General features: G+C 48.3%; 5 protein-coding genes; 2 read left to right on the top strand and 3 right to left on the bottom strand.

The window, feature by feature from the left end:
- Nucleotides 1-2,484: 2,484 nt before the first annotated feature.
- FFUJ_09978 (uncharacterized protein) lies at nucleotides 2,485-3,551 on the top strand (the record flags this gene model as incomplete). XM_023568059.1 has 3 exons in its annotated part: nucleotides 2,485-3,007; nucleotides 3,067-3,104; nucleotides 3,177-3,551. 3 exons carry the CDS (start codon nucleotides 2,485-2,487, stop codon nucleotides 3,549-3,551), a joined length of 936 nt encoding a protein of 311 aa, XP_023435414.1.
- A 165-nt stretch (nucleotides 3,552-3,716) lies between these two features.
- FFUJ_09979 (uncharacterized protein) lies at nucleotides 3,717-5,510 on the bottom strand (the record flags this gene model as incomplete). The annotated part of the gene is made up of 1 exon (XM_023568058.1): nucleotides 3,717-5,510. The coding sequence occupies one exon, from the start codon at nucleotides 5,508-5,510 to the stop codon at nucleotides 3,717-3,719; it is 1,794 nt and encodes a 597-aa protein (XP_023435413.1).
- A 613-nt stretch (nucleotides 5,511-6,123) lies between these two features.
- On the bottom strand, nucleotides 6,124-6,717 carry FFUJ_09980 (uncharacterized protein; the record flags this gene model as incomplete). XM_023568057.1 has 4 exons in its annotated part: nucleotides 6,124-6,217; nucleotides 6,275-6,310; nucleotides 6,366-6,523; nucleotides 6,586-6,717. The coding sequence occupies 4 exons, from the start codon at nucleotides 6,715-6,717 to the stop codon at nucleotides 6,124-6,126; spliced, it is 420 nt and encodes a 139-aa protein (XP_023435412.1).
- A 2,154-nt stretch (nucleotides 6,718-8,871) lies between these two features.
- Nucleotides 8,872-10,242, top strand: FFUJ_09981 (uncharacterized protein; the record flags this gene model as incomplete). The annotated part of the gene is made up of 1 exon (XM_023568056.1): nucleotides 8,872-10,242. The coding sequence occupies one exon, from the start codon at nucleotides 8,872-8,874 to the stop codon at nucleotides 10,240-10,242; it is 1,371 nt and encodes a 456-aa protein (XP_023435411.1).
- A 1,014-nt stretch (nucleotides 10,243-11,256) lies between these two features.
- FFUJ_09982 (uncharacterized protein) lies at nucleotides 11,257-12,137 on the bottom strand (the record flags this gene model as incomplete). XM_023568055.1 has 2 exons in its annotated part: nucleotides 11,257-11,779; nucleotides 11,833-12,137. 2 exons carry the CDS (start codon nucleotides 12,135-12,137, stop codon nucleotides 11,257-11,259), a joined length of 828 nt encoding a protein of 275 aa, XP_023435410.1.
- Between the last annotated feature and the right edge of the window lie 790 nt (nucleotides 12,138-12,927).

Here is a 12,927-nt window from a genome sequence, read left to right as displayed (position 1 = left end):
TATATATATAGTGCGATCAATTCAGATATCATTGTCCACAACGAGCCAACTAATAAGGATTCCTTACACCGCGTAGTCATAAATATCTTCATTTGGAGCTAGCCGCTTTCTGCTTAATGCCAGTGATTATCCACGAACAATTTAGGTTAGCTCCCAACCGTCGTGTTTCGCCAATTTTAGTGTAGCTGAGTTAGACAGCCAATTTCACTAAACAATACTATCAGCTGGGGAGGAACAGAATAAAACCCTCTTTGGATGGAGATGAATTATGCAACAGCCCATTTGACTTTTTATAACTTTGCCGGTTATACGAAAAGGCCGCCCTATTAGAGCCTGTGTCTGACTCGTATGGTTATACCACTGCCTCCAACTTCCAAGAACATCAGACAAAACACGATGAAGTCTGCGCTAGCGACTGAATGAATAAGGCTGAAAATCAGCTAGGCTTAAAAAGTCACTATGTGATATGCAACCTGTTGCTGTCTTATGACCCCATAAACCCATTAGGCCTTGGATTAAGAATAGTGTCGGATGTGAAGGAGGTGTCAATATAAGTAAGGAATGGGTTTGGCCACTTCTCTTCTGACGTGAGTCAGTTTTACCGAGCAAACATCCGAGGATCGCACATTGAAAATTAATGGCGGCAATGGTAAGGCTCGTATCAGCTATCGAAAGGAAACATTTCTGGCCGCATTGGGTCAAGCTTGCGAGGTACTCTCACAGGTCTTCCTAAACGCTCAAAGACATACTGAGATGTTCGTTGTTGATGGATTTCTCCTGTGAAATACTGGAACACTTAGACAAATATCGTAAGCGAGACAGCGCTCCAAATCGCCTCATGGAACGAGAGTAAGGACGCAACTTCATTCATGTTGAAGAAGGGGCCTAATGTTGATACCGTCGATTTGAACGGGTGGACACCTCTCATGGACTTGAAAGATGCTGAGATGGCATAGCATTTAGTCTCACGGAAAGCATCAATGGCCGAAATTTACAGACTTGGTTCATCTTGTCCTTGATAAACTGGTTCAGAATCAATCTTTTCGATGTAGGGAATCTGTCAACCTTTCGCACTTGCCGAAGGGGCTCCTGGCTGCATCATATCCATCACGATTCTTAACAATTTGCTAGGAGCGGTCACTCATCTCTAAGATTTCAAACAATTTTCCTAAGTTCAAGTTTGATCTGGAGTGAGGATGGGGCTGTTTGAATTGATGCAATATATCTTGGGCAGTCATAATGGTCCCAATAGAGCAACTCCAGTTCCGCCTCACTTGGAGTGATGTGGATTCTCTGGTATTGCCCTTGTTTCCCTCTGTCGAGCAACATCGGCATAAAATGCTGAATATGATTCGTTCCGCAAGATCCTGAATCTTGGGTATCGCGTAGCTGTGTATTGAGATGGGTGTTGATATCAATTTCGGGGCTCGTGTTTTGGAATAGCCTCCATGAATACAGGTGCTTGTGTAGATCTGGATGCCTCAGAGCTGTGTAAGAGCAAAAGGGAGTTCAGAAGCCGCTTTGGTTGCTGGAACAGAAGTTGTGTCTGAGGGAATCGCTTCTCTGCAGTCTTTTCAAGGATCAGATGTATCTCGCTTCTGGGAGGAGGCTACTTGGAGTTGATGCTTGGAAGCAAGAATATTGCTTTATGGCGGAAGAGGCCGATGGCCCCAGGAGTAGACTTCGAAGTATGCGAAGAGATTGTCGAAGCTGAAGAATGTGTGGCAGGGAGAGGCTCTACAGCTTTGCGTCGAAGCGCGCCCACCCTCTGGCACGGATTCGAAGGCTGGATCTGAAGGAGATGCGTAGTCTAATTTGCAGATTCAGTCTGACCCAGGTCCTCTGTCAAGGGGAATGTGCTCACAGCTCAGATACGCGCCTTAACTCTTGTCTGGTACTGGATGAGGGTCCGAGAGTCAGCTGAAAGACGAAGGATCATCAAAGAAGACAATAGGCAGCAACAGATGGACAGCCATGTTTGAATGATGGCCATTTTTTCTCTCATCGTGGTGATTGTGTTTCCGAGGGAGCGTTTGGCATGATGTTTGGGCAAGCTGTTTGGGATTTGCAATAAAGAGGAGTGACCATGAGCAAATAAAACAGATCGATGCCGTAGATATGATGAGGGTGGACGAAAGATGCGTGAGCGGAGGAGGCAAAAGATATTTGACAGTTGTGCCATAAAAACTGAGCAAGCTAGAGAAGCCAGTGAGTGTGCTTGCACTGACAGAGCGGCTTTCTACGATATCGGTCCCTAACGATACCGCATGACTCTTTTGTTTATCGGTAGGTAGGCATGCAAATCTAGCGCAAAATATTTCTTAACCCCCTCGTCCCCCTCGTCCCCCTCCTCCACGACCTGCATACAAACTCGATCCACACACAACCACCACAAGCCGTGTTTGGACGCGGTGCCTATCACCCTCTAAGTATACGAATAGAGTTCCAGCACAGTAGTCTCTGTTTGTCTACAAGACCGCCAAGATGCAGGCTGCCGAGTATGCGTCCAAGCGGGCCCATGCCACCATGCATCCTTCCACTGGTGTCGACCCTACCAAGAATCACGGCACTTACTGGAAGACCGCCCTCCTGACTGAGGAGCGCGACTGGGAGAAAGTTCCTCCTCCTGCGCGTGATACCTTCACCCTATCCGACATCCTCGGCCAGACGGACCCTCATCTCGCTGTTGTTTCTCGCACCGGCCTCATCGGCATGTCTCTGCAGTACTACCAGCTGCCCGGTGAAACTGAATGCCGCCAGCACTTCTTCTTCGAACTGAATGAGAGCGTGCTATTTGCCGACGTGGACGGAAAACGTTGTGCCATCCATGGCTTCGCTATGTGGATGGCGCCTACCACCGATGGGAAGGCCGAACTCACTGTGCGATTCTGCATCAAGAGTGAACCTTGGATGGATCCTCTTCTGATCTTTGACTTTTATGTCGAGAAGTCGAAGATGGACCCGAAGGAGAACTTCATTCTGATCGATTTCATCAATGCTCTTCAGGGTACTCGTGCAGGGCTGCCGGAGGGGGAGCGTACCAACCTGCTGCGCTTCAAGTTCTAGGAGACTGGCGGCAAGTTGCACGGATATCGCGATGCTCTGTAAGTTCAGACCCCCCCTTTCATCACTATCTCATCTGTTATTGAGCCCAGCTAATATGGAACAGTCTCCAGTGGATGATCCGCCTCACCATCGCCAAGTTCCTCAGCTGGTCCTGCCACGGCATGGACTTCGAGGAGGCCAACTTTGCAGGCGACGGCGAATACATGGGCGATCTCAAATTCGACGTCATCATCTACAACAAGTTCAAGTCCGACCCCAACGAGCTTGGCGAAAACATGAAGCGAATCATTGACGTGACGAAGACGCCCATCAAGCGCGGTGTTTGGCTCGACGAGAATTTCACCCGCCCTCTCGTATTCAGACTTGCAAAACTGCCGTACGAGGGACCTCCCGCCTGGCGTGATGCCCTCACCAATGCGTCGGTTGACAAATGGTTTGAGGGGATTGATGACTGGTTTGCTACGGGAGAGTTTGCTAAGGAGTGATGGAGGGATGTGCTGATGTTTTTGGAACTGTCAAGGGAGGGCCTGTTTTCACGGTGGTGATTGAATCACGGAGGTTTACCAGGATGATTTCATGGCAGGATTGAAGAATGAAGGGATGGAAATGAATCGCTCAGTAGCTACATGAAAAGCGCTATATATACCAAATCAACGACGGATTGGTGCAACGGACGGTGCAAGCCTGATGAATCTCGAGTCTTCAGTGTCAACACCAAACATAACCGCCTCCGCTCCATCACTTCTCGTCTTCATCTTATCCCACGGTCTATAACCGTTCAGCTCGTTATCCCACCACGGTCCCCGCACAGCATGCGCAATAGCCAAGAATGAAGCCGGCAGTTGAGGAAGATGCTTGAACCTGTTCCGAATGATGTCGATGACGGAAACAGATACCGACAAGAACAGCATGACTGTTACGGCGATGAGAATACTGCAGCGCACGATGTACACTGATTCCGTGATGTGGGAGAGCGTAGGAACAGATGAAGTACCAAAATACCCAGCTGTGCTGATCGACACGATTGCGTGAGCCATGTTGCCAAAGAAGTGACCAAAGTCCTCCGCCGTGGGAATCGCGTAAAGAGCATCGAGGGTGTCGTCAACAATACCGATCTGGTTGCGGAAGATGTACCACGGAATAGCAGACATGTACACGCCCAGCGCATCAAGCGCCTCCGTGTCAAGCGCTGTTTGGTTGGACGCTGGGGCTTCGGTACAGGATGTCATTATCGTGCCGTTGAAGGTACACGAGCCGACGAGCCATTTGATCGAGGGCGTGCATTTCGTGCGGGAGACCCAGTCTCCTCCGTCTGTTTGCACCAGACTCTTGTCGTTGCCTCTGTTCCGCAGAGCAGTCTCGTTGACATTCGGGATGGCCTTTGTAGCTGAGAGGAAGTACGTCGTGCCTGAGGTTGGGATCTTGTTTGTGCCGTGGACTGAAGCGTTACTCCAGAGTCGAATTCTCTGCGAGCCTTGCGAAAGCAGCTCGATGCTCTCGACACTGTTATCAGGGAGGGTGAAGTTGTAGATCGTGTTGCCGTCGTCTTTGTAAGAAGTGTAGTTCACTTCAGTAGCAGCCTCGCATGCAGCGGTCCAGTTGAAGAAGACCAATCCATCGTAAGTCGTGTTTGTAGCAAACGTGAGGTTATGCGTGGGCACAGGCCCCAAGACGCCAGAGTCAACATTCGCCAATGCATTCTGCGAAACAAGACTCCCCACAAACGTAAAGACCGTCTGAGATAAAAACGTATCGTTCTTGGATAGCGACGGGTGAAAGTCCAAGTCTGGACTCGCACCCATCGCAGTTGAAAGCGCAGTGATGTTACTCCCCACTGCATCCCGCGCAATCGGAACCCCCACGACACCCCAGCCCTCCTTATAATGCCCATACGGCCCAACAGTAAGCGAAAGCGTTCCCACCGGCACAAGCAGCGTTCTTATCAGAATCAAAAAGGTATGCATGACTCCATACCACCACGAATACTTCATAACAGCCGGTAGTGTCAACAGCGTAACGCCTTCTGCGATATCATCTAGATCTCTAAGCGCAACGGGTTGCTGCGTTGTAAGTGCAAATAAATGCAATCTCCGGAAATCAAATACGACAAACTGAACGAATAGAGCAGCTGGGGCGAGGAGTGCTGAGAGCGCTATACCGGAGTAGAGCTGATCAACGGGCACGGAGTCGCCCGTGCGAAAGACTCGACGTTTTGAAGCATCGTTATCGAGGAGTGCGCCGGTGTACGACCACACTACGCAGAATATGGCACCGGCTAGGTATATGCCAAGAGCTATGACATACCATTTCAGCCAACTGTCCAACTTGTACAATCTTTTGAAGTCTGTATCTTGGGCGATGGGGTAGTTTGTTGCTAGACCGGAGTTTTTGTCGTCGACTCGGTCTTCTTTGTCGAGGGAAGAATACACCGCCGGTGTAGCCATGATGTCTGATATTTCGCTGCCGTGTCTGGGTGCTTAATGGGGGGAAATGGGGAAGAAAAAGTCGGTCGGAGGTGGAGGTTGGCATAAGACGAGACGGACGCGGTGGACGGACACGGACACGGACATGGACTACGGAGATTGTGGGGTTGGTGTAAACAAATTTAACTTGAAACCGGCAATTGATCGCTCGTCCTATGAGATACATTATAAAAATATCTGGCATTTACTAGGCAAGAAAACAGTGAATTGTTTTAGGCGGAATGTTGTAAAGCTGTAATGCAGTTTGTCTAAGAGTCTAAGTTTGGGTTGGTCTTGGTATGAGGTTCATAACCCAATCACAGAGTTGTAAACTTGAGATGAGTATTGAATATTAACTGCAAATGCAATACTGAAATGTGTAGCAGTCCAAACAAATTTGACGGTCTTTGTTTTTAGGTTGCATAGTAGCGCCATAAAAGCTGAGGCATGAAAGATGTTCACAGAGATATAATCATATGATCTTTGTATTCTAGTATATACGAGAAGCTATACCCATCACTTTGGCCATACATCGTTTCTTATGTCTGTCATTGAGATCAAGACCAAGCGATCGGCAGGACGCCAAATATTTCCCTTACTGGGGAACGTTGCGGATGTCAACCATGAGGTGTCCATTGCCCCAAGCAGGGTTCTGCCCTCGAACCTTTCCATCGGCTCGTGTGCAGCGGCTGAGAGTCGTTAGTAAAGCAACAGTTGATGCTTGATACTTTTGGAAGAAGACTTACTCCATGACAAGACCAGCACCTCGAGCAACATCACGGCTTCAAACGGGATTAGAAAAGACTCAAGAGACAGGGGATATGGAGGTGAGCTCACCAAGGAGAAGAAGAAGTTTGGTCGCTATTAAGTCCAACAGCAAGACCAGTGATCTGGGTGTTTCCACGTCTGCAGAAGGACTGGCCAGAGACACCAGCTACGCAGGCTTGGTCACCGAGGCTGGCGAGGTAGTTGATGCACTCGACTGCTTCGTTGACCTTGAAGTTGTTAGTAACTTGATTCAGACTGGAGCTGATCAGAGTTAGACGACGAGACGTACGTTGGCCAGAGTATTTCCAGGGAGGTTGTCCATGCAGCTGGTATCATCACGAGCTTCGAGAGGCTGAGGAGCAGCAAGTGCTGAAGAAGCAGCGGTGAGGAGGATAGCGAAAGAGGTGATGAAGTTGACCATTTTGGCGGTAGGAGTATGAAGAGCAGGTTGAAGTCTAAGTTGAAGTTGTAAGTCGTTGTATGATGAACAAAGACACCATATCGACGGAAACCCTCTCTTTATACTACTTCCGTTTCTCCGCCCCCATGATATTTTCTTCACCAGCCTCTTGCTACGTTACCACAAAATTCTCAAAGAGGCAGAGTCACATTGAGTCCGTGAATTTCAACCCGAGGCTGTAGAAAAGACACTGCTAAAATTGGTATATCCGATATGGCCATTCACAGATCGTCAGGGAGAAACTGATTGGAGGTACAGGGGACCCCCATGGTTGGTTAGTCTTGCGCGGGACGCTGACAACGCATGGATTTATGCTGCAAGTGGCAGGAGGTCACACAGAAACGGAATTCCGCTCTGCGGCAGATTTTCATCGAAGCTGAGTTCTTAAGCTCCTTTTAGCACTACGAAACATAATATTATATTTTACTTCTAAATATTTTGGCTGGACCTTAACTCAAGAAGACTCAGTAAAGTAACCTTGACCGTTCCATCTCTGCACGTTGCTTAAATATTCCCGCCGTATAACCGTTTCAGCCCAACCAGCTTAAGGGCATTGCAATGAACACAGCCCTATCCTGTCAATTGAAGATCCCTCGGGTCGCCCGGCGTGTAATTGGTAGACGGACAAATAGAACCGCATTAAAAACTCATGAATTGTTTCTCGCTAACTTTCTGCGGGATAGCTTTCTCACTCAGCCTCCAGAGGCTAAGCCTCAGCATAAATGCCGAGAACTTTTGAGGTCGTCTGTTGGCATATGATTCTGCAGTCAGCTTCGCTCAGGCACGCGGGAATAAGAAGGATTCTGGAAGAATGGCATCTGCCGATGCGGTGAGGATTGACATGAGGGTGAGATTGAGTGGGAGCGGGGCTGTAAGAAGAAGTCAAATGGAATGAGGTCTGTATTTTACACTGAATGTAGCTGGCTAGGATATATAGAATGGGTAGGATATGAAGTTGATGCTAGAAGCCAACAGGTTTCTCCGAAGAAAGCTCAACAAGCCTCAGACGAATCTCAGCGAGGCCATCACTGGTCCAAGGTTTGAAAACTCTCTCCTCCGGGTTCCGGTTATTGCTGTGAGGCTGAGCCCTGCCACGACAATACACGATCCTTAGGGATTACTTTGCATGGGCCAGTCGCAATAGAGACACGCAGGATATTGTTTCCCGAGAGTCAGAGCCAAAGTCAAAATCTAGGGACGGAGAATATTCTATCAAAGGTGTCCGAGAAGTCCGGGCCGTCGGGGATTTCCTAATAAAGCTTACTACAAACAGCTTATTCTGCAATACTACTCTACTTAAACTTTATGCTTACGGCTTATCATTTCTCCTCTTGTATCAAATCTACGCTTACTACGGCATTGACGGCCATCGCCTTCAGCCTGCGGCGGTTGGTCTCACTCCTCTCTTGAGCATGATGTCATATCTGTGAGTAAAAGTGTTTCACTGATATACATGATAAGTTCATATGCAATTTTAAGGAGTATCCTTATATGCAGTCTATATATGCAGCCAGCGAGCTGGAAGTATATTCGTACTCAAAAGGATATGGCTTTGGACATTGTAAATTACTACAGCCAAGATCATAAGTGCCGACAATATCCTCAGAGAAGTGAGACATGCAGTCCTCACTCTCCACCCCCACGAAACTTCTGCGAATTGGCTTCATCCCGTGCGTTTGACAACATTAGGTAGAACCAAGGTTCGGGCCGTTCGAAATTGTGATGCTCTCATTTTCTGCAATGAACCAGAAACTGAAATGGTATTTCTCGTTTTTCGACGAGTTGGTGCGGCAGCATAACGGTCAAGAAGCTGTGCCACCCCGGCTTATAAGAAATGGCTTCATGTGCGGGGTTGTCGACTGCCACAAACACGCTTGACTGCAGACCGAATGATGGACGGGCAGTGCCGGGCTTGAGAATGGAAACTGGTGTGTTTGTTGGCTATGAAGGCGTTGTGGTGGGAGAAGACGGTTATATCAAGACAGCTTTCCCCAGCTTTCTCAAATGTCAAATCCAGAATTCCCCAAGAGACTATTCATTCTTCCAAGTTCTGAGCAGTCATTACAGGCACTCGGTCATAACACCCAACTGCACTCACAGTTATATCTCTTTACCATGGCTTCATACTACCCAGAAGGCGAATGCTACTTCGTCAGAAGCTCTTTAAGATATGGTCCTCACTGGAACGCAAACAACCAGAATCTGTTCTATAGAAGCGTTCTTCTTGAGTACTACTGGAACGGATGGCCAGCGAGTGGAGTGACTCAAAGATCCCATACGAGGTCACGTTGGCAGCATGGTACACCCTCCGGAATTGGAGGCACGCGCTTCGGGGACTGGGACAGATTCTGGGTGGGTGAGAGCAGAAACAACTCGCCGTCGGATATGCTCAGAATCCACAGTCATCCCAACAGCCTCAACTGGAATGAATGCCGGGATCACCAGAGAGGAGGCCCCAGAAAATACATCCTTCGTCCGGTGGAAATCCAGCATCGCGATACCCAGTGGCTATGGATTGATGCTACTATTCCCCTGAGAGCCATCTACTTCCCTGTCGCGTTCAACACAGACCAAGCATTCCCTCACCTGTGCACTTATGTCGTTATCGACTTCAGACACAGGACGCAACTTCAGATGTCTGGTACTAGTGGAGTTACTAGAACGTTGACTCTCAACTCCCATAACGGCCTTGGCTGGCATGATGGCCTCACATGGGGTTTCAATATAACAGACATCATTGCCTATCTTTCCATCCCACACAAGCTGCGCAACCCGGACTTCGGGCTGTTCGCATCCAAGCAACGTGGCCAAGAGCTGGTTGTTTGGGCCAACTCGTCGTTGGTTTGGAGATCTTCTGTGTCGATCACGAATCATCCGGATTTCTTCCGCGAGATGGACTTCGCCAGAATCCTCAGCGCCACCTTTGGCGTCGAAATCGGGTGGAGACCCTACCAGCACAACCCTTTCCTCAGGGACCTGCTTATCCGCATCACTCAGCTAGGGCTAGGCTTCATCCCAGGCGTCGGACCCATCCTCTCCGTTGCATTCGGAATAGGAGTTCAGCTGCTCATAGATCCCGACTCGTTCGGCAGGGACAACATTCTTGATCTATCGTTTGCTGTTCTGGAGAGTGTGATTAGCTCGGGCAAGAGATCTCAGAAGTTTATTGCGCCGGATTGGCTTGCACAGTGTCCATGTGGCGGCCAACAGCGGGGTGTGCCGTTGACGGATCAGCAGAGAGAGGCTCGCAAGAAGTTGGGCGAGGAGATCAACAACCGTCTGACTGCCGAGTTGAATGCTCAGCCTGTCATACGCTCTCTTGAGGAACAGGAGAAGCTTCTCACTGGGCGTGTTGAGGAGGTTCAAGATGAGGCTGCGGAGACAGCCCAGAACGCTGCACCGGGAGAAGAACCGGAGGAGAATCAGGAGAATGAGGAGCAGGAATATAAGGATGGAGCTGAGGAAACTGGTGAGAAGCATGATTGAAAGCTACGAAACACAGTCATTTTGTAGGTCTCGGTGGGCTATTGGACACTATTCACTCCTTTCATGTTTCTGTTTTGGGACGGAATTTTGTATTGGTAGCTTTGGGAAATTGACACCGTTGAAGGAACAGAGATGTAAACAAGATCCCGGGAGAGTTTCGAGTAACGTGAAGATTGCCTTGAGATTGCCAAAGATTAGGCCAGCGGAGCAACTTGGCTTTTAGCCACTGGGGTAGAAGAGACTACTTGGTTTGAATGAGGAGATGCGATGAAATCTTGTCGAGTGATCACTATTGTAGCCAGAATAGTCAGGTAGGGAATCAGAGCCTCGCTGCCTCTAGGTCGGGAGATACGGCTGGAAGCATGATAAGAGTCTATGTGTGCTCAATTCTATGGCATAATTTCTCACAATTATGTTCCAACGTATCTGAACTTGGGCAGAGATCATTACTGAGAGGTCTAGTGCGTGAGTTTATTGAGACTCCCAATGTCTTGGCTTGATAAATATCAGTGGAATATTAGTTATCAATCAAGAAAACTATCCAAGCATCCATGGCCTCGCTCAACCATCAGACAACTATGTCCCATCCTCCGAGCCTCATCAGCGAACGTTAGATGTCCAGTCTTGCCTACGATCTATCATAAAGCCATTGGCAAGATCAATCAATATCCGCCAAAACATACGGGAATTTGGACGGCGCCTTTGTATTACCAAATCCCGCTCGATACGGAATTTCCTCTCGGAAAACCGTTGCGATGCCCTCGGTCTTGGTCTATCGGTAATATATTGAGTGATCGAGCACGATACAAAGCTCCTTGAGTTGTGGAACGGCCTGAAGAATGCGAGTAACGAGTTTCGAATGCCACTCCCGCTGAGCAGAGGTGGGCAGCCAATAGGGCCACTCATTCGGCTCAAGAGTGGCTTGCATCGAATTATCTGATTCGCTTTTACTCGGGTCGTCTGATTCGTCTCCGCTCGGACTTGAGACACTTACAAGGTTTGGCAGCTGGGGTTTCACATAGATGCTGCTACCTCTCGCCCCCAACGCATCACGATCCAAATGATCAACGATAACGCTTCGAGGTGCGGGAAGAAAAAATTAAATGCCTGAATAAGGTTGTTGTTCATGCAGGCAAGTGTTCGCGAAGGGGCGTGGAACCCACTCAAATCGGCCTTCAACCCCTTAAGGAAAGGAAAAGCGGATTTCAAGGTCAAAGGATGATTCTTTGCAGTGAAGCGAGGAAGCTCAACTGCCTTGACAGTATTTGGGGCGAATTGGTTTATGAGGGCACTGAAAATCGGGAGGTTCCTGCGACCGCAAAAGATGACAGACTTGGGACCATTCCACTTTGGTGTGTTACCCAATCCCTCAGCAAAGTCGATATCTTCACGGTCAATTATATTCTCGAAAGAGATCAGATCAACTGCAGATAACTTGGAGATGAATTCACTGACGACCGCGAATCTGTGTGTCGAAAGGTGCAAATCTGTAATTTCCTCGGCATGAGTGTAGGGTTTAAAGAGAATAGTGACAGACCTGAGGCACAGATCAGCCAGTGGCTTTAAGAGTCAGATTGTGGGAACTGATACTTGAGAGTAGGAAGAATGGTCATCATCAAGTGCTTCAAATCGCCAGAAAGAAAGGACTTCATATCGTGAGCCAGCCTTTTCAAGGATCCGGAAAATTCGAGCGTTTTGAAACGCCGAGGGAGGAGGACTGATCGAAGACGCTTGGAGACGAGTGTAACAACCATAAAATGGAGCGGGCAAACCTCTGATCCAATCATGAGAATAACTTCGGTCGGTAACTTTTCCAAGGCGCTCAAGGACGCGGGCGTGGTACTGCTGTTGTTCTGCATGGCAGCAGCATGTTTTACTTGTTGCTCGGTCTCCATGACTGCAAGAAGCGTGATGTTTGGTCGCTCGGAAAAATAGAACAAGGAGATGAAGCATGCGGAATAAAGAGCGCGATGAGTTTGAAGGAAATAGAAAACAGAGACTTACTGGGGATTGGATGAGAGAGTTCTGGTAGTCACAGTGAATAAAGCAGGAGAGAGGTTCACAGTGCCAGTGCCAGCGTCAGCCAGTGCCAAAGGACTTCAGTCCTTAGTTGATCGAAAACAAGCTTCGCAACTGGGACCTACAATGGAAAAGATGCAAGATCTCCTCTCCAGTCCGTGAGACCTATTCAAGTCGCTGGGACATGAAAACCAAAGAGTTCAATTTGTAGGCAAAACGACCCGTTTCCTCTACGTGTGTGATTGGCAAATCAGACCAGAATCCCCACTTTTACCTTATCAATTTCACTGAGAATTATTATTGCGTTTGCATGTCAAGTTATGCAAACATGCATTTGCTGGCCAAGTTTGCCTTTAGGCTGCTAGCACAAGCGATTGGAAGAAAATGTCCTTTTCGTAATACAAAGCTGGAGCTTCTCTGATGACTAACCATAATTTACATCACGAGAACCTCTCTGGGAAGTTTGTTTGTATACTCGTATCTGTTTTTAACACCTCTCGGGAAAAGAGTCAAAATGGCCTCTTTAAAACTTAGGCCGTGTCAACATGGTTTCTTGCGAAAGTGCCAAATCTTGACCAACAGTGTTTCATACAAAACTAAAAGTTCTCATGTAGTCTTAAACAATATTGTGTTTGATTTTCGGACAACCCCCCCCCCCCCCCCCCC

Source organism: Fusarium fujikuroi, chromosome FFUJ_chr09, assembly GCF_900079805.1.
Source record: "Fusarium fujikuroi IMI 58289 draft genome, chromosome FFUJ_chr09".
Lineage (NCBI taxonomy): Eukaryota > Fungi > Ascomycota > Sordariomycetes > Hypocreales > Nectriaceae > Fusarium > Fusarium fujikuroi.
Note: the sequence above shows the minus strand (reverse complement) of the source record. Positions and strands in the feature narration are given on the sequence as shown.